The following is a 21829-nucleotide window of genomic DNA, read 5'->3' as shown; positions in this document are numbered from 1 at the left end:
CAAGACATAACTGCCACCTCTATTAGTAATGAAAACTCGATCTTTCATCAGTTGACCTGAAAAAAAGAGAGCCTAAACTCTTACCCAACGGACGTACCAAACAATCTTAAAGCAAACTTCTAGCCCTTCCAATGATAGTAGAGTCCACTTCAACCATCATTGAGTTCAAACTCATTCTGGAAGCCTCCTCTATAGGCTTTCTTCAAGGTCTAGGACTTCATGTCCTATAAGCAGACCGTATTGGGTGCATAGAGAAAAAACAAGTACAGCCTACCCTAGTTGGTCCATCTAAAAGACCACCTGACAAGAGTTGCAAAGAAAACACCGATCATACAAGTTTTCTAAGGCCTCTAGAGGTATTGTGCTGATCAGGAAAAGATGCAAGTGCACATTGGTAAAATTAATACACTTACTCCCCATCAAGCTGTGCAATCAGAGCCTCAAATGTTGCCCTTCTTCGCGGATCTTTCCTCGCATGCCTTCCAGCAATAGCATCAATTTCATCCACAAATACAAATGAAGGAGCCTGCACAGAGAATGCTTAATTGTCAGTATCTAATTTTACCGAGAGCTTACAGTGAAACTGTATTATTCATTCACTTATCTGAGAAGTACCATATTGATACAGCTACAATAAGGATATAATGCCTTTGTAGTGCTAAACATAATTGACCAAATTAGAGATGCAGTTCACCGTGAAAGATTGTTAGGTTAAAAAAAGGCCAGCTTTTCTTAGTCATTTCATGCTTTTATTCCTTGGCTTGGAAGCCAGCAACTCCCCAGAAGGGATGGTAGCAGCATGCGGTGAACTACAGGGAATCAAGACAAAGCTCTCTACTGGGTGTCATGAAATTGTAACTTATCCTTGTGTGGCATGTCATACAGAATTCAGCAGGGGTGAAGTAGAACTTAAGAGCCAAAACAAACGGAAGGAAGAAAATTATTATTAATTTTTTATTAGTAAAATAACATTTTATTGAGAGTAAATAGGCATAGCCCAAGTACACAGGAGGTATACAAACAGCAACACCTAGTGACAAAAATCAGGAGCTAGAAAGTGATACAAGTAACCCATTAAAGCAAGCTCCATTAAAAAGACAAGATGAAGCCCAAAGAAATAAAGTATGGAAAAAGAAACTTCCAAGCTCCTCCGTAGAATGCTCCTTATATTCAAAACTCCAACAAGAAGAAATGAAAAGAGGAAAGAAAAAGATGAGGAAAAACAGATACAAATGTTTAATCCACATGAAACAAACAGTATCCACAAAGTGGCCAATAAAAAGACAAGCCTCTTAAACAACGTCACCTCATAAGAAAATATTTTCTGTGTGATTCTCGGAATTAGCTCCCACCATGTCCTATGAGTCAGCTAACCTGGTAGCCGACCTAAGGAACCATTGACCACCTGTTCTATACTCACAGAATTTCTAAAAAAAAGTAGAATTTCCTGGCACCCAAAGTACCATCTTGAACCTTCTCGTAATGGCAGAAAATTCACCCTTAGCCGATAGATTAGACAACACCATGGGACTAATTCCTGTGGTGCAGCTTAAGTGTACATTTACAATTTGCGAACATTTCCCCATGCTGATAGATGAGAGTTATGATTGAACCTGGATATTCATGCTTTTACATGAACAAAAACAAATCACTAAGTTTTTCAAACTTACAAATGTTATGGCACGAATGGACAAAACGCCCAACTTATCTGATTTTTATTCCAAGTTTGAAAGCTCTTAAGGAAACTGAAATAGTGAATAAATCAAATGCCATAAAAATATAACAAATTATAGAAAGATGGAAGAAACTAGTAATGATTTTGAGTGATTCAAACTATTTGAGGGACTTGTAGCTAGCATTTTAAGATATCCTATAAATGCTAAGATTATATACAAAGAGCCATGAGACCATGGAAACATGAAAACTCATGGAAAACACAAAGATAATATTACTTATGTCTTGCAAAAAAATCTTATTTATTCTTCTTTTTATTTTTGTTCCGTAAGTAGAGATTAATGTTATTAGAAAGGAGTAACTCTAATATCCAGGATGCATAAAATAGGCCCTACCAAAAGTTATATTCTGAAATTTGGTAAATCAAGAAAATTATCAATTTTCCTCATTAAGTTAAGCACAAGAGTTTTAAAACATTAGGACTTAAAGATGTGAAAAATGACCAAACTTCTAGATGATGATGATTTTGATAACATCATTCTACTCGTATACATGAGTTATTGCTTTTCCATATTTTAAAGAGATGGATGCTTACATTTCTCCTTGCAATAGAAAACATCTCATTGATCCTTGCTGCACCACTTTTTTCACTGTCTGTAAACTCTGCACCAGATGCGAAAACAAAGGGCAACCCACTTTCCTTTGAAAGTGTCCTTGCAAAGAGTGTTTTTCCTGTTCCAGGTGGTCCAGAAAGAAGAACACCCTGTGCACACACATCAATTAATGTCTAAATATTATACTTTTTCCAGATTAAAACACAGGTCCAATATAGACGCATCTATCTTTCATAAGCTAAGAAAAAGTTACCCGAACAAATTTCACGCCTTTTTCATAATACTGCATAGGGTTTCCCATATAAATCATTAACTCATCAAGAAGATCCCATACATCACCCCCTAATACTACTTCCTTGTACATCGATTTTGTATCACCAACATCACCAACTGGCTGCACATGTACAAAATGAATGGGAATTTATATAAGATCAAATAAGGAGGGAAACAACTGCAGAGTTAAAATATTTACCAGGATAAAGTTTTCCGCATAAGCCATATCAAAGAGTTGATTATATTTTTTGTAAAGAAAACGCTTAGAAGTGATGTTGAGAAGCATTGCAGACTCCCTTATAAACCACAGAATCAATATCCCAGGAACCAATGCCATCACGACTTTCAGAAAATAATGAATCTGACGCTTTTGGAGGAGATCTACTTCAACTCCAGAACTGGAGATAATCTCAAACAAATAAGGGTCTAAAGGAATATCGACCTATCAAATAAAAGAATATTCAATTATAAGCCAAGGTATGGTACATTTCAGATTTGGTAGTAACAACAATTAGATGGTAGAAAACGTCAAAAAATAAAAAATATTAAACTATTAAATGGAAGACTTACAGCATATTCTAATGGGAAACCTTCCTTCATTGTTACATACAATCTCTTTAGGTCTTCTGTAAATACAACAGCAGCAACCTGTCCAAAAGGAATCACAGCATTGGAAACTACCAACCAACTACTTCAATTGGATGCACAATGAACACGAGACACTATTTAAAGTTGGACTACAGACGAATGGTGTTTTCGAAAGTTGACTAATAAAACATTTGAAGTGACTCTATTACACACCATTAGCATTTTGATATTAGAAACTTGCTCTAAAAGACCGAAAACCTATGGTTAAGTTCAACTGAATCATCACGGTGTGCATAATAATGCACTTCATAATTCAACAAGTAATTTTGAATTCACCGTTTACATTATCTGACCAATTTTCTCCGATTGCTAATTTTACTCTAATGTCTGCTTTCAAGGGAAAGGAGGAAAGTTTTACGAATCTGTACATGTAAATATGAGCTATATGCCATTACCTGTTTCAATACAAAAGATCAAAATGTAAAAAAAAAAAAAAAAATCTCACTTAAAACCAACTGGGGGGATAAAAGAATTGAACCTTCAAGCAATACCCACCAACAAGACACCAGTGAACCCGAGAAGAGAGAGAGAGAGAGAGAGAGAGGTGAAGGTGATTAAGACTTTTACCTCAGAGCAGTCAAGTTTGTGAAGAAAATATGTGTAAGGAAGTTTAGGACGATAGTGCCACCATCTCTTGGCTATCCACAGTGCTCTACTTCCTTCTGTCTCCGGTAACTTTTCAACCACATCCTTGCGAAGACTCTTTTCAACCTCTTTCATGTCAAACTCGACTACATACTTAGCATTTGTGGAATTTAATTGCCCAGCTGACTTTTCCATTCTGAGTATGTCCTTCCATGTATGAAGTCTTTCACGCCATGTTCCTTTTCTTTCTTGAACTTCCCCTGCCAAGCAAACATGAGAACAAACTGGCTGTAAGGAATCAAATAGTCCTAACTAGGGGTGTATCCGGTCCGGTCCGATCCGGTTTTGGACAAAATCTAAGACTGAACCGGTATGTACCAGTTTTGTATTTTTCAAAACCGATTACGCACCGGTTACCCTCCTAAACCGGTACTTTCGATTTTACCGGTTTCTTGTCCGGTCCGGTTTTTCCCCTTTTTTTTAAATATAAGTTTCACAATTTGTCATTAAAAATTTGTTTATAAAAAAAAAAAAATTTGAATTAAAAAAATCTGTTTTATACTTTTATTAATATATTAGACTATATAATAGTATTAATATTAGACTATTGGTATAGTTATAAGTTATATATTAGTATTAGTTATAAACTATATATTTAATATTAGTATTAGTTATAAACTTTTAGTAAAAACTTGTAGTATTAGTTATAAGTATAACTATAGCCATTAGTCTATATTAGACTAATAGTATTAGTTATAAACTTTTAGTGATTTAGTATTAACATTTTATGTAATAATTTATAAATTATAATAACAAATTATTTCATATATGAATATATATAATTATATATATTATATATAAAATTTTCACATAAAATTTATACTTATACATAATATATAAAACTTATATATATTAATATATATATAATATTTTGTATAAAACTTATATATACAATAATACAAATATTATTTTTTATCAACCGGTCCGGTCCAGACCGGTTTTTCAGTTTTTCAGTTTGAATTTACACCCCTAGTCCTAACAAAGGGTACAGGATTGCTGTCCCAGGTGAACTGACATTATTTTACAATAATAACATCTACTAGCTTATTATTAAGTTTTATTTTGATAGATGACATGATTTTGAGGAAAAGTTATTAAAGAATCCAGGTTGGTTCCTTGAAAAAGGGTTTATACTGAAAAGCTAGACCAGGTGAAGAAGCTAAACATCTGAAATCAAACCAACAAAAATGTATAACTTTTTTATAGGTAAAATAATATTTTATTAATAGAAGTAAATAGGCATAGTCCAAGTACGCAGGAGGCATACAAACAGCATACACCTAGTTACATAAAAAGGAGCTATAAAGAAATGCAAGAAATTCATTGAAGCAATCTCCATTAAAAACACAAGAGGATGCCCAAAGAAATGAAGTATGGAAGAAGAAAATTTCTAGCTCATCTGGGGAACGCTCCTTATCTTCAAAACTCTAACCATTCCTTTCAATCCATTAACACCACATGAAACAAAGAGGAATCATCCTCCATACATCCTCAATATGTGAATTGGCCCTACATCTTTGCCAACATTCAAACAAATCAACCACCTTCTTGGACATTACCCAAGCAATGCCCGCTATATGTAAGATCTCCACCCATAACATTCTTGCCACCTCACAGTGAAGTAAAAAATGATCCACTGACTCCCCACTCTTCTTACACATACTACAAGACCCCTCTTTCTCAAATTATCCAATGTCAAAACTTTCCCAAGAGATGATGTTCATCCAAAGAAGGCAATCCTAGGTGGCACCTTACTTTTCCCAATAGGCTTCCAAGGGAACACGGTATGATTTTGGCTTGACAAAACCATAAACAATGACCACACAGAAAATTTCCTATTCCCTGTCTTCATCCACAACATCCTGTCCACCTCGTGATTACCAAAATGCAAGGAATACAATAACTTAGACACCGAAGCCTCCTGATTAAAAAACAACCTAAAAAGAGAGGGATATGTGATCTTAAGAGTTGAATCACCACAGCAAAAGTCATGCCAAAAACTGACCCTCAAACCATCACCAACCTCGAAACTAATAGAACAAGCAAAATCTTCTATCCATTTCTAATATTCTTCCACAAACCAATACCATGCACACTTCACACTTCATTAGAACACAAACCCCCTCGCAAACTCCCATATTTCAACTCAATAATAATCTTCCATAAAGACCCCTTCTTGATGGTACCTCCATAATCACTTCCCAAGAAGTGCCTTATTAAAGATCCTCATATTTCGAATTCCCAACCCTCCACTAAAAATCGGTGTACATACCTTATTCCACTTGACCAAGTGGAACTTAGTCTCCTCTCCAACTCCTCCCAAGAAGGTTCGGAAAATCTGCACTTTCGATTAGCCACGCTTGCCGAAAAAGAGATTAAAAATATGTGAGAAAATTAGATAGTGTACTCTTAGGGGAAGTTTGGATAGTGAGTTGACTTGAAATGAGATGAGATGAAAGTTGAATAAAATATTATTAGAATATAATTTTTGTTTTGGAATATCAAAAAGTTGAATTATTTATTATATTTTGTTTGGAAGTTTGGGAAAATTGTAATGATTAGATGAGATGAGTTGAGATGGTTTTTATATCCAAACAAGACCTTAATAAGAGTGGTTCTTCCCCCTCTTGAAAAGTACAACTTTTTCCATCCAGCCAATCTCCTCTCAATTTTCTCCACAACCCCATCCCAAATAGTCTTCGCCGTGAAGGAGGCCCCAAGTGGAAGGCCCAAGTATTTCATTGGCAATGAAGCAACCTTACAACCCAAAATACTTGCCAACCTTCTTAATAATCCTAACATCGCCCACTAGCACTATCTCGAACTTCCCTATGTTCACCTTAAGTTTGGAAACAGCTTCAAAACAAATCAATAGAGCCTTCATCATCTGAATGTGTCCAGGATTTGTACACAAAATAATAAAGTATCATTTGCAAAAAGATGTGAAACCATTGTTAGTGCTTCCCATTGAGAAGCCCGATAGAAAACCAGCACCAACTGTAACTTCCAACATACGACTAAGCGCATCCATAACAATCACAAAAAGAAAAGGGGAGACCAGGTCCCCTTGTCTCAAACCACATGAGTTGTTAAAGAAACTAGTCGGGGTTCCTTTAACCAAAACAGAAAACCGAACCGTAGCTACACAATGTTTTATCCACATAGGCCAACCCTCCCCAAATCCACATCTCTCAAGTAAATAGAAAAAGGAAATCCCAATTCACATGGTCATAGGCCTTTTCCATATCCAGTTTACAAAAAATACATGGCAATCCCATCCTAAATTTACTTTCCATACATTCATTTGCAATAAGAACCGAATCAAGAATCTAACGCCCCCTTTCATTTTGAGGTTTCAAAATTATCTTCTCCATAACCGTACGCATACGATTAGCAAGTACTTTGGACCATCCAGCCCAAGGGCTTTGTCTCTTGCCATCCCCTTAACCACATGGTACACCTTATTGTTAAGACCCAATCAAAAACCACCCTAGGACATGGTCCTAGACATACATGGACAACCAAGATTGGGCCACTTCCGGAGTCAAGGCCAAACTTAGAGGACTTCCCTAGGGTCTAGTGCATGCCCTAGGAAGATTGCAAGAATGGCACGGGTCAATTAGAACATGGCTCACATTTGCCCACTTGACCGTGCCATGGTTCAGCCTTGACAACCCCCTGACACTGCCGCTGACATGCCATGACATGCCCAATAGCCCACCAGCATGCCCAGCAGCATCAGCAGGCCATCAGCAAGCCCACAAGCATGCCTTGGCACGCCCAAGACAGGCCAGCAGACAGGCCATGGCGACCACCTGACAGCACCAAGACAACCCCACAGGCATGCCATGGCCCTACCAGCACGCCCATCTTGGCCCATGCCATGGGCCAGCCAAGGCCACCAATGGCCAATGCAGTGGGCCCCCATGGGCCCCACGCCCCTATCAGTAATTTCTTCATTATTTTTTTTTTTTATTAATCAAGGGACCAATTAGGGTTTCCACCTTGTATGTTCTATAAATATGACCCTTAGCACATTAGTTTACATCTTTGGAATCTTTTGGCAAATTCCCTAGTGGGTAGACTATTTTGTTCTTGAGATCACCTTTCTGTGCTAAGGCACTGGGCTCTTTGGGATGCAATACGTGAATCCTTTGAGAGAGGATCACACCTTACAATTCGTGAATAGGTGTGGTTCAATCTATCTTATTCTTGCAACTTGGTGCAATTCGTGAATCCAAGTTGTTGTTCTCTTTGCTATTTTCAAGTTCATCAATAATGAGGTTTATTTCATCTATGTGCAATTCGTGAATCATAGTTGAATTGGTTATCTTTTGTTTACTTTGTTCTTGATTATTTATCACTTGTTCATGGTGTTCTTCATTTATTCTTGGTGTTCATCCATTCCATTGCTCATTTGATCCATTCCATACCACATACTCGACCACCATATTGTTTGTCATCCATTCCATAAGTTTGTCACTTTCCATAATTGGTTTGCCTCATCAAACTATGCCCTAGCCGAAACACACAACCCTTACCAAGTCCCACTCAATTTCGGCAACTACTTGCCATATTGGGAGTGACCTAGCCGCCCACTACACTTGCCATACTAGTGTTCCTATAATTTAGGAACCCTAGTTGACTCAATCAAATCCCCAAAGCCGCCCATTCCACTTTCCAAATCCAACCACACCAAAGTCACCCATCCATCAAACCCTAGCCCTATACAACTCTTACCATATTCAAATTCAAATTCAAATTCAAATCCCTTAATTTAAGGAATTGCAAATCCTCTTCAATTTCTTAAATCACTCTTCCTACAATCTCTCTAAGTCAACCATTGACTTGTCATCTTAATTCAAATTTAAATTCCCCTCTTCACTCAAAGATTCCTTTCATCTTACAAACTTCCCATATCCACTCCTAAACCAACCAAATCTAGCCAATCTTCCTAAGACCAAGTCAATCCAAATCCGCCCACCTTAGCCACCAAACCCTAGCCTCACTCTTCCATCTCATTTCCAAACCCTAGCATCATCCTAAACTCCAACCCTAAGCCAACTCTTGCAAATCTAGAAATCCACCCTAGCCACCCCACAAAACCCTAGCTACGCTACACCATACTTACCCTAATCACCATCCAAGTGGCCCAAACATCAAGAGCAACCCTTAAGCCATTCCCATTGCATCAAACACCCATAATCCTAAGCCATTTTTCCAAGACCACGCCTACCCTAATCCCACCTTAGTCCACGGCAACCATAGTTGCCTCCAACCCGAACCCTAACCTCATCTCATCATTTAACCCTAGCCTCCATCATCTTGGCACTTCACTCAAGAACAAGTCTATCCACCCACATTGATTTGTCTTAGCCTAAACACTTAGCATACCCATGTGCATCATCATTTCATCACTTAAACACCATCATTTTGTGGAAGGCCAAGCAAGTTAGCAAGATCACTCGGTCGTCATCTTCACCAAGGCAAGCTCATGGACCTTAGTGTTAGGGACAAGACCGGGGTCCCTAACATTAATCCTCCTCAAACAATCTCTCCAACCAATTTGCACTCAGAATATCAATACACTCAAAAGCCAGCCAATCAAGTTTTGGCCCTCCACAAATGTTGTTCCGATAGAAGTGTTTCATAATAATGAACCACAAGGTTCTTAATATCAGAATGATTCATCAAGAACAATCTCAAGGAGGGAGATAAGTGCACGAAGTTCTTTTATAGGGTGACTAATTCTCATAGGAGAAATAGCGCTATTGATATGTTGATGGTAGATGATGCAATGTCCTCGGATCAATCAATCATCAAGAATCACATTGAGCAGTATTACCAACACCTCCTATCGAAACAACACACATGGCGACCGGAAGTGGATGGTTTGACTTTCTCAACATCAGCAGTGCGCAGGATGACTAGAGAGGCCTTTTGAGGTGGAAGAAGTGGGTAAAATAATCCGTGGCATGCCTAGTGACAAGGCTCCAGGCCCTGACAGTTTTACCATGGGTTTCTTCCAAGCTTGTTGGAAAGTGATTAAGGGAGACTTGATGCAGGTCTTTCAAGATTTTCATACTAATGCCAACTTTGAAAAAGCCTTAATGCTACTTTCCTGGCACTCATCCCCAAAAAAGTGGGGCCTCTGGATGTTAGAGACTACCGACCTATTAGCCTTGTTAATGGGGTTTACAAGATCTCCAAAGTATTAGCGAATCAATTGAGTACAGTGATGGAAAGGGTAATTTTGAAGCTGCAAAATGCCTTTGTCAAAGGTAGATAAATCCTAGATTCAATCTTAATTGCAAATGAAGTTTTGGATGGACAACTTAAATCTAGAGAACCCGGGTTACTTTGCAAATTAGACATGGAGAAAGCCTATGATCCCATTAACTAGAAGTTCTTACTTTATTTACTTGCAAGATGTGGTTTTGGAGAGAAAGGCATAAATGGGTAGAGTTTTGCATCTCTATAGTTCGATTCTCTATCTTGGTGAATAGCTCTCCGATGGGTTTCTTTGAATACTCCCGTGGTTTGAGACAGGGAGACCCACTCTCTCCTTTACTATTTTTATTCGTCATGGAAGCTCTTAGTAAGATGATTGTGGGTCTTGTGGAAGGCAACTTTCTCTATGGCTTTCCGGTAAGGAATGAAGATTATGGTTCCATGGATATTTCTCACTTGCTTTTTGATGACGACACTCTTATCTTCTGTGGAGCAAATATCGGGCATATCCAATTTTTGAGGCTCCACTTCTTAGCTTTGAAGCTGTCTCGGGTTTGAGAATTAATCTCTCGAAGTCTGTATTGGTGCCAGTGGGGAATGTTCCTGATGCAGAGACTTTAGCCTCTATATTGGGATGTAAGGTCTCATCTTTACCCTTGAAATATCTTGGCTTACCATTGGGTGCTCCCTTTAAATTAGAGAGGATTTGGAACAGCATGGTTGAAAAGGTGGAGCGCAAATTGGCTTCTTGGAAGAAGCTGTATTTGTCTAAAGGTGGCAAACTTACTCTGATTAAAAACACTCTTTCTAATTTATCCACCTATTTTCTGTCCTTGCTCCCGTTCCCCATAAAGGTTGCTAACCATATAGAGAAGCTACAATGGGACTTCGTATGGAGTGGACTGGGTGAAGAGTTCAAATTTCATTTGGTTAATTGGTCAATTGTATGTACCCTAATTTCTAGGGGTGGTTTGGGGATTCATTACTTGACAAAATTCAACCAAGCCCTGTTGGGTAAATGGTTGTGGAGGTACCAAAACGAAATGGGGGCTCTATGGAAGTCCGATATAGATTCACAGTTTGGGGAGGCTTGGGGAGGATTGTGCTCGAATGAGGTAAGTGGCACATATGGGGTAGGTTTGTGGAAATACATTAGGAGACACTAGGAGTTCTTCCGAAGACATGAACATATTGTGGTAGGTGACAGCTCTCGTGTCAGATTTTGGTATGAAAGATAGTGGAGTGAACGTAGTCTACAAGACACCTTCTCTGCCATTTTTTAGATTGCACGAGAACGTAGCCCCCACCATTTTCTAGTAGCTCCCCTAAATAGAATGTAGAATTCATTAGGGCAGCCTATGACTAGGAGATGTAGACTATCACAGAGTTCTATGAGGCATTGTATTCTATAAGCATGATAGAAGGTACCATAGATAAGATGAGCTGAAGCCCCTACAAGAACGGTAAATTCACGATCAGATTGTTTTACCAAGTTCTAACAAGCCTTGGAATGACTATGTTCCCTTGGAAGAGCATATGGCAGACGAAAGCTCCTTCAAAAACAGTTTTTTTCGTATGGCAGCATCTCTGGACAAGATCCTCACCATAGATAACTTAAGGAAATGTCAGGTAATGGTATTGGACTAGTCTTGTAAGTGTAAGAAGAATGGTGAATCTGTAGATCATTTGTTTTTATACTGTGAGGTGGCCAGAACCATGTGGGATTATTTTTTCACGACAACTGGATTGTTATAGGTCGTGCCTCTTACACTGGTGGATTTCCTTGCAAGTTGGAGAGGCCTCCAAGTAGGAGTAAAAATCGACTGTTTCAGTTTGGTTTCAGTCCAAAACCGAAACCGAACCGACAACTTATATACATGGATAAAACCGGTCGAAACCAACAGATAAAGGGGAGAAACCGGTGATGTCGGTTCCGGCATGATCCTGGTCAGTCGTCGGTGTCCCTTCGGCATCGCAATGAGATGAAAAGTTGAAAGTTTCGGCGTCGCAATGAGAGAGAGAGATGGGAGGTGCGATGAGAGAGAGAGAGAGAGAGAGAGATGCGCCACTGCGTGAGAGAGGAGAGATGAGAATCGGGAGAAGAAGAAGAAGGGAAGGGGGTAAGAGAGGAGAGAGAGTGAGAATCAGGAGAAGAAGAAGAAGAAGAAGAAGGGAATGGGGTATTAAACCCTAAATTGAAATGACGTCGTTTGGTGTATTAAACCAAACGGCATCGTTTTACCTAAGATATATATAAAAATATATATATATAAAATCGGCCGGTTCGGTGGTTTGAACCTAGTTCAAACTAGAACCGAATCAGCCAACGTTGGTTTCAACTTATTTCTACTGTCGGCCGGTTCAGTACTTCGGTGGCCGGTCCGCATCTGGTCTCGACCGGTTTGATGGTTTTTGTACGCCTCTACCTCCGAGGCAACTCACAAGTGGGAACGATCTGGAAAATGGTTCCTATATGCATGTGTTGGTGCATTTGGCAAGAGAGAAATGATAGAAGCTTCGAAAATTGTGAGAGAACAATGGATGAGCTTAAAGTTTTCTTTTTGAAAACTTTGTTCTTATGGGCGGGGGCTATTGTTTGTAATGGGCTAAATGTCCATGATCTCCTTTTTTCCGATTGTAAACTCTAATTAGGTTTTTTCTCATGTATACACCTTGTGTACTTGGGCTTAGCCTACTTTTAAGAATAAAATTTCTTGATTACCTATAAAAAAAATTAAAAACACAACCATCTGAATGGAGCATCTCAATAGCATTGTTCCTACGATGATAATTGGCAACCCAATGAAAATACTTTTTTCATTGATCTCCTTCTTTCAACCACAGAGCTCGAGATTTCTGCCTTCACGATATCTCCTCCAACAAAATCAACTTTTCAAGTTCAATTGTCACTGAATATTTTCTTCTCATCTCCTCCTCCGATAAAACCCCACTCTCGACCCTCTCATCCAACCTATGCAACTCCTCAAAGAGACTCTTCCTTTGACTATCAAAATTCTCAAAAACTTCCATGTTCCACTTCTTCAAATCATTCTTTAAAGCTTTAAGCTTATTGGCCAATATAAAACTCGGGGTACCAAAAAATCGGTAAGAAGACCATCATTGTCTCACCATATCCATAAAACCTTCAGCTTTTAACCACGTATTTTCAAACTTGAAATACCTTCGACCCCCATGAATACCCCCACAATCTGATAGGAAAACCGACCATACCATAAGCATTCATTTCTAAAAGCACTCCGGAAAATGAACCTCCCAAGAAGGGGAAACAAGAACATAGTTGTTGGACCGTGTGAAAGCACCCCCCACCAAAGGCAAATCCAATAACTCCCTATAAAAAATAAAGTTAGAAAATTCTTCCATAGCTAGACTTAATCGATACTCTTCCAACCTCTCACTCAGAAACCGAGTAACATTGAAATCTCCTCCAATACACCAAGGCACATCCTACCAGCTATAAACTTATGTAATCTTGTCCCGCATAAGCCTTCTACTACTATCCAAATTAGGCCCTTAAATGCCCGTGAAGTCCCATTCTTTATTCTTTTTTTGATGATGGGGGAACCAACCCACAACAGAGCCCTGATGATTCACCCATGGACCCTAAACCCCTAGGGAGACTAGCACAGCAACCCACCGTCATGGCCTCGCACTTAAATTACAATTTGTTCTCAGGGGAAATCGAACCTATGACATGGGGCTCATGCACACAAGTTCGCCCTTACCACTTGGGCTACCCACGAGTGGATTCCTGTGAAATCTCATTCAAACCCATCATCCACATTCTTGAAAAGACACGCCACCGAAAATTCTCCAATACACTCCTCAAGGAGTTCCACAATCCTTTTATCCCACACCACAATGATACCACTGAAAGCCCCACTCGAAGCAAGGAATACCCAAACCACATAAGGGCATCTCCATAGACTTCTAATGATTCTCCTATCAACCAATTGTAACTTTGTTTCATGTAAGCAAATAATGTCAACCTTCCATTGGCGAAATAAATTTTTAACACGGAGGCGCTTGTTGTGGTTATTAAACCCCCTAATATTCCACAAAAGAATCTTAGGCTTCATAAAGCAAGATTAGAAGCCCTCCCCTTACTCCTTCCATGACTTAAACTCCCCTCTTTTGCATCATAATTTATTGTACAGGTAAGTCTCTTCAACTCTCTTTCTTTTTTTGATGTTGATTTCAAAGACAAATGATGGCCCACTTCAATGGCAATAAGTATGGCTCTAAACTAATCCTCAAATCCCTCACATGAAATCCCCAAGCATTCCTAGATTTCTTGGACTTTCTTAAGGGCCCATTTCGAAGAACACCTAGCCAAACTCACCCTAGGGAGTAGAGTACATAACGGCACAAGATTGTCACGCGCCTTCTCCCTTTCGGTCTGATTACAAACCAGATTCTCAATATCCCTTAGACCCAACTGCATCTCGGCACAACTCTAGTCTTCCCCTGAAAGTATAGACTCATCTTCCACCATCAAATTAAAAAGATGATCATCCTCGTCGTGCACTCCACCAATGAACCTAGGAACACACACTGGGCTTACCATCAATTTCTCTAGATTTGAGGAAGTAGAAGGGATAGCAACATTGTCACATTCCATCCCAGTTAATACCCCTCCAAACTTGAAAATGCCGGCAAAGCCACCGACAAAACCTCGGGAGAGTCAATCGGTGTTAACTTCGGGCAACTAAATGCTTAATCAACGAGCGGGAACCGCCGGCGAACTAGTCTATGTCAACCCCGATGACAGAGGTAATGACAAAAACTCAGGAGATTCCTTCAACGTAACTTCCAACAACTGACTACTTATCCCATGACCAGCGAAGTTTTCTTTGTTGTCACCGATATCGAAGAAGCCACCATCGGTGGTTGGTTACGGTTGTTTGAGGCAAAGCCCAAGAAAGGCCCAATAACATTTTTAACCCTCCACATCAACACGGGGGCCAGGATGTCTTCTGAGAAACCAACCCAACTTTTTGTTTTCCTTTATCTAAGACATTGGGGTTGGGCCCCTTGTTACAGCCCACTGAATTCTCAACAGCCCCTTTCCTCTTTTTACTAACCCCTTTATTAAAACTCAAGCCCATAAAATGTCATCATTTTCCAGCTCCACCAGACTTACGGCCCACAAGCTCCCCCAAGCCCATCACCTTGTCAAGCCTCAACAGAAGAGTATTGATCTCCTCTTTAATGTCGATCAGCTCCTGCTTCACCTCCAGCAGCAACTCTTCCACTGCCCATCTTGATGAGCCTCCCTCAAAAACACCAATGCCACCCATTGAAACAAAAGTTTGATTGGGAATGTCAAAGGTCTTCACTGCTCGGCCACCTACCTCCATCACAACAATGCCCCAAGAGTCCAGAGAGCCCTTCAATTGATCCATCGGAAGCTGACTAACCGGAAAAGGTTTCAATTTCAACAAAGCCGCCTTATAAGACCCTTCACCTCCCGACAACATGGACTTAGAAGGGACTCAACCCTTGTCGCGAGCCTAAACATTAACGCCATAATCAAAACTTCCTCTGTTATTGGTGATCAGAACAGAGGACTTCACATAGCCCAAAACCTTAATCGTTTCAGCGAAACTCCTCCATCCCTTCCCGTCCATACCCTCAGGTACGAGAATGAAGCCTTTCCTGCCATCATCACCATACTTTGCAATCACCGGATAACACCCATAAAAATGAACACACCATTGTGCTACAAAAGCTCAGTTCCCTTCACTCGACGTCTTATAAAATTCACTATCTCTTGATTCAGCACAGGCAACAACTGTCTTCTCCAACCATCTCACAATCGCCTTACCTATGATAACAAATTTATTTTAACTTTCTTACTTCTTTCTGTTATATGCAAGAACCCTTCCTTCACCACTAAAAACGTAATATCTTCAAGTCCACCAAAACACTTCTATCTGACGCCACAATAGCAAGCCAGACAAAATTCCCGAGCCAAAAGAAAACTCCAAAGAATAGAAAAGGAAGAAAATATAAATATAGGGAGAAAAGAAACAAAAGAAGAATAAAAAAGTTAGTGCAAATAACGGGAAGATTTAGGAATATTTCCGGCAAGAAGCACCGAAAATGGGAAAGCAATGGGAAGTCATGAGAGAGAGAGAGGAGTCTAAGAATAAAAAATGTATAACTAGGCTTAAAGTAGCAACAAAAAAGATCACCAAATAATTTCCCTAAAGCAAAACCCAGCCCGGTCCTTATTTCTTCCCTTGGTTGTTGCTGTTGTTTTTCTTTTTCTATATTTCCTGCACACTTAATTCAGATCACCAAGTTCAGTTGTCTACATTTCTCTCTAGTTCCGAGTAATGGATTTCTCTAAGAGGTTCTATCTACTTTGCCGCAAAAAGTTTTTCCAAACACACTTCTAATAGAACGTGATGTGTTTGCAAATCACAATCCCAATGATAAAATTTGGGCATTAATCTCCTCATGTAAAATTATTGTTCAAGATCTTTATCAATATATCAAAAACTGTGCATTATAAATTTGTTACAAAATACTTATAGAGGTCAGCTTAAGTAAGAATATTTGCAATTAGAACACACGAAATTACAAGAACATAAAGCCATCAGGAAAAATGATAAGAAAAAGGGATATCCTATAATTGATGATAATACATCGCATTTATGCTCGTGCATTCCCTCTTATATGTAACCAACCTGAAATGCCCAAGTCTTCCCTCAGTTCCTTTTTCTCTTCTGCATTTAATTTGACATCACTGTCAATAATTTGTTTCACATTGTCCTGAGGAGACTTTGGATCATCATCCCATGCATCCTCCCCAACATAAGAACTATCATGAATAAGAGTTCCATTAGGTCCTTCAATAAACTTCTTCATTTTCAGGCCTTTGGGCATAGTCTTCCTCCATATACTCTGCTTAAACCTGCAAAGTTATAAGAAGAATCAGAGACCTCTGAACTTTATAACGAACAACAGTGTGATAGGCACCTTAAACTTCTTTGCTTTAATACCTCTGCAGTCTCATCTTCTGAAACCCTACCCGTCACACGCTGTTGTTTCTTCTTGGACAAACGTCCACCGCTTTTTAAATCTTTTAGTAGTTAACTTCAGGTAAGAGGACAGGATAAACTGAAAGGTCTTTAATGGATTAGCTTTGTTTCATTTAGTTGGGCAAAGTTATTAGAGAAATGGTTCATATAGACTCACAAAACAAAAGTTACTATCAATTTCCCAAGCCATTGCAAGCAAGCCACCCAGTAATCAGGTGAATTAAGCTTTCCAAGGATAAACGTGATTTGATTCAAAACCCTACTGTCAGTCAGCTAGCTAGCCCCCGAGTTGAATCATACATTCATCTATTTGATTCAGATCAATTTTATGTGATAATTCTTAAGAGACAAATGTAAACTCTAACTCCAATCATCATTAAATCAAGATGAATTAGTGGCTGCTTTTTTCTTCTTCACTACTAATAGAATGATAATAATGCCTCTCGCAAACTATTGACATCTTGGTATATCATTAAAGCAAGTAATTTCATCAGCAGTTGAAGTAAGAAATCTACTTACTTTCTAATATTACTAGGAGAAGGCTCAGGAATCAATGCCTCCATATAAGCCTCTGTTAACTCCTTTCTTTGGCGATTTAGGAGAGGAGCTTGAATTGCTATGTATATTCTTTGGCAGCAAAAGATTGCAACAAATGTGTAGAGTATCAAGGCGCCAATTCGTTTAGACTCCCATGTTTTGAGATCCTTGAGAAAAAAACAGAGATGATCAACTATATCATTATCAAGCTTATCATTAAAGTTGCATAGAATGGTTAAAATGCTCAAACAGTAAAACTACACCAATTTATAATTACTCTTGTTCTTCAAAAGTTAATTGATGTTCATAAGTTGACCAAGACTTAAGACATGAATATTTATTTTTTTGATCGGTAACTTAAGACATGAATATACAAGTGCAAATAAACAACAAATTTGTAGGAAATCAATATATCATTAAACACGTAAAAACTTTTACGCAAAAAGTTAAAGAAAAATTAAGAAATAAAATGAATAGAACGACTATGGAAGGCTTGGAGCAACTTATTCCATAAAAAACAACTTAAACTCACCTAGTGAACTTGTTTAAGGTCTGGATCATTGGTTTATATTAATGTATTATTTCCTAGGATTTTAAGCTCTTCATCTAGCATCTTGCCTGGTATTTCCTATCCGTAAGTTACTTGCATGATAGCATCTCGAAAAATTGTATTCTAGTGATCAAGCCATCATATTTTCAATAAGGAAATGAAGGTTCTGACTGTCAACTTCAAATCAGTTATTAGCCATCTCATGCAGCATTATTTCCTTTTACTGTGATAGTTATGCATAGAGTATGACTTCCTTATCAGTGAAATATTGAGCATCCAATTGTTGGAAAATCCAATTGAATATATATATTGAAAGTGCCACTTGGATAGAAGTTAGAGAAGATCATAACCGAATACATCTAATCCAAATGAGAGTGATTTTATTAGAGGGCACGGAATTGGGAGATGGATTTCTTTAACTCATTCTATGTCCAGTCGTATTCTGTTCAATTGAGAAAGGATGGGGAAGAAAAAATGCATTGGGCCATGTCCAAGGGAGTTTGAACTTGAGTTGTTCTGTGATGCATTGATCCCTTACAACAGTACTCGCTTTCCATGGAAGTCCACTTGGAGAAGTCAGGCCCCTCAAGAGTAGCCTTATTTTGCTTGGACAACTGTACTAGCAGAGATCCTTACTTTGGAAAACTTACCAAAATGACACATTGTGGTAATCAAGTGATGTTGCATGCCTAAAAGGGTTGGGGAAACCATGGATCATCTCCTGTTCCAATGTAAGATAGCTAACACCATGTGGCAAACAACTTTTGGTCTTTTTGGGCTAAAATTTGGTGCTGCCTAGACAGGTGAAAAATTTATTCACATGCTTGAAAGGAAGATTTGAGAGTGATCAATGCAGGCTCTTGTGGAGAATGATCCCGATCTATTTGATGTGGTGTATATAGCGAGAAAGAAACAATCAGAGCTTTAAAGACGGTACAAGGACAATGGAGGAACTCATAGCCTTCTGTTTTGATACAATTTACCATTGGATGGGTGCCCCTTCATATTTCTTATTTCTCTAGCTTTAGCTTCCAGAATTTTCTTTATATCTTTAGTTTCTCTAGTTAGATGTAGCCTGAATAACTGAAGCAGCATAAGCAAGGGGATGATATAATTCAGAAGCAATGGCTAGAGCTAAATCTGAGTTATTTAAACCAATAACCAACCCAATGGCAAATCCAAAAAAATACATTATTTTTATTGGCACCGGGTGTCCAGGAACAAATTACCGACTAATTCAAGGGGTGTTCAAGTCCTCGGCAAGGAGTTTCCCGCAAGTGCACCTTGGCTAATTCAAGGAGAAATTCTCCCAGTCCGATGGCCCTAAAAATTGTTTGCACGCAAGGATTCGAACCTTTGACTTGAAGGGAGCATAATAGCTAGGCCAAGGCCCTTACCACTTGAGCCAACCCCTTGGGATTAGCGAATATCAAATGCATACATAGAGCAGATTTCTTACAGGGATAAAAGGGAACAGGCTATTCAGCCAGCCAAAACCAAGAGCTTTAAGCTAGCACTCCTCATCAAACACAAGCTCATATATACATCCTTTGTACTTGAAACTGCCTTTATATCACCAATAAAATTTATACAACTAACATATATATATATATATATATATATATATAATATATATGTGTGTGTGTGTGTGTGTGTGTGTGTGTGTGTGTGTGTTCAATTATTTTTAAATTTAACAATCGGTTATGCCTCAATAATTTTGCAAAGTGAATAGAGCAAGGAAGATTAAAGCTTTTAAAACAAGATAACACCAAAGAGAACTAGAAGCTTTCTTATAAAAAAGAACTGAAAACTTTCTTACATGAATATATACCTAGCCTGATTTCCATTCAACAAAAATGAAAAAAGAATTAAAAGAAGAAACACGGTAGGCGAATTTCCTTGAAAATAGTCAATTCTGCATGCTACTTAAAATGTAGCCTTTCATATGGTTAATTATTACAAATGATACTTAAGAATTTTCCATTTCCAGGAACCTCCAGCTAAAATTTGAATAATAGCTAGTAGTCTAGTATCCCAACCCCTTATCTTCTTCAAAAGGTCAAGAGAAAATACTCAAGCTTGTCCCTTTTTCTGTAGCTTTTCCTGCTATTTCTTTTCTAGCAAACAAAAATTAAAACAAAAGGGTCTCAAAGTGAACTGACAAATTACCTTCCAACGTTCCCACCGATTCCAATTCACAAACTCGGGAACCAACTCAGTCCTAAACCGTTCCAACTCAGCTCCACCCTTCCTCACCCCTCCTCTAACTCGCCCCAAAAGCTCACCCACCTTCACATTGGCATCTTCGAAACCAAACCCAGTTTCCTTCTTCACCGACTCCCCGAGTTTTGTCCAGAACCGCTCGGAGCCGCGCCGGACCGATTGAGTTAGAATCAGCCATGAAAACCCATCGGACCCATTTGGGTTTGAGGAAGCTAGAACCCGGAAAAAGTGTCTCTGGCGGGAATTTCCGAGCCTGTGCTTATTGGGAAGCTTGAAAAGGAAGGAACTGTGGGAGGCCTGTGTCAGTTGTGGTGCAGAAAGGAGAAGTGGGTTTGGTTTGCATGGGATGGTGAGGTCCATTATCGGGTGTAGAAGTGAGAGATTGAAGTGTAAAACAAAGCAGCAGTGTCTATCCGTTCTGCGTCTGCATTTGGCTGTTGAGCATTGAGCTTGTGGTTTTAGGACTGCTTTGTTGGGGGGTTTTGGCTTTTTTATTCACGGCGGGCATAGTAGGTCGTTGAGTATTGATAGGGCACGGGATTTATACGGGATGTTGAGCACGCGCTGACGTGGCATATTAATAGTAATTTACAATTTTCTTTTTCTAAAAAAAAATATCCCAATAACCGAATGCAGTAGGTAGATAGAGAATGTGTCCGTACTCAAAATATAAAGTTTTGTTAGTATATAAATTCATTTCAATTTATTTAAATTTTTTATTATAATTTTTTTAAATTTTAAAATAATAATAATAATATTCTAATAATATTTTATCATCTCAATTCAATTTAACTCAATTTAATTTAATATCTAAATACAGCCTAAATGATAGTTAGATCTTTCAATTCCAGTCGTTTGTGCGCATGTTGTGGCCAGGAGGCGAGATCATCATCATTAGTTTTGAATTTCGTTCAATTTCAGTCGAAATGATTGGAATTTTTTCTTCTAGTATAATACCCAATGTAGTATGCATATTCATTCCATTTCGTTTTGAATTTTGGCTCGTTCAGGTCAGTTTCAGCCTGTTTCTGTCAATTTCCAGGCTACATTCTGTCTAGACTGTTTGAATGACAATTATATATATATATATATATATATTTTTTAGATTACATTTTTGTAAATTTTAAATATAGATAGTATTATTGTAATTTAAAAATCTAAAAAAGATTTATATAATTTAAATTTTTTGTAATTTTATAAATTTTTTGTAATTTTAAATATGTTCCTCATTTTCTTTTTTTTCCAATCTCGTTATTTTTAATAATTTATTGGCTCTTTTATTAATCAAAACTTAAATTTTTAATTTTTTTTAAATATATACACACACAATACTGAAATATTCTTTTTCTATACCTAACTTAAACTAG

General features: G+C 38.3%; 1 protein-coding gene across 1 annotated transcript in view; it reads right to left on the bottom strand.

Annotated features, from left to right (window-relative positions):
* The window catches only part of LOC121234194 (ATP-dependent zinc metalloprotease FTSH 12, chloroplastic), a 56151-nt gene extending 35182 nt beyond the window's left edge, over positions 1–20969 (bottom strand). Inside the window, exons 1-9 of the mRNA XM_041130035.1 lie at positions 20409–20969; positions 17672–17856; positions 16799–17025; positions 3777–4054; positions 3132–3209; positions 2761–3003; positions 2542–2682; positions 2270–2437; positions 414–526 (exon numbers count right to left, since the gene is read on the bottom strand). Of these exons, the coding sequence (XP_040985969.1) occupies positions 414–526; positions 2270–2437; positions 2542–2682; positions 2761–3003; positions 3132–3209; positions 3777–4054; positions 16799–17025; positions 17672–17856; positions 20409–20822 (1847 nt within the window). The 5' untranslated portion in view covers positions 20823–20969. The remainder of the gene's footprint in view (positions 1–413; positions 527–2269; positions 2438–2541; positions 2683–2760; positions 3004–3131; positions 3210–3776; positions 4055–16798; positions 17026–17671; positions 17857–20408) is intronic.
* Positions 20970–21829: the final 860 nt, after the last annotated feature.

The sequence above is a fragment of the Juglans microcarpa x Juglans regia genome, chromosome 6D (assembly GCF_004785595.1).
Source record: "Juglans microcarpa x Juglans regia isolate MS1-56 chromosome 6D, Jm3101_v1.0, whole genome shotgun sequence".
Classification (NCBI taxonomy): domain Eukaryota; kingdom Viridiplantae; phylum Streptophyta; class Magnoliopsida; order Fagales; family Juglandaceae; genus Juglans; species Juglans microcarpa x Juglans regia.
The sequence above is the reverse complement of the archived record's forward strand: the minus strand, read 5'-3'. Positions and strand labels throughout refer to the sequence as shown.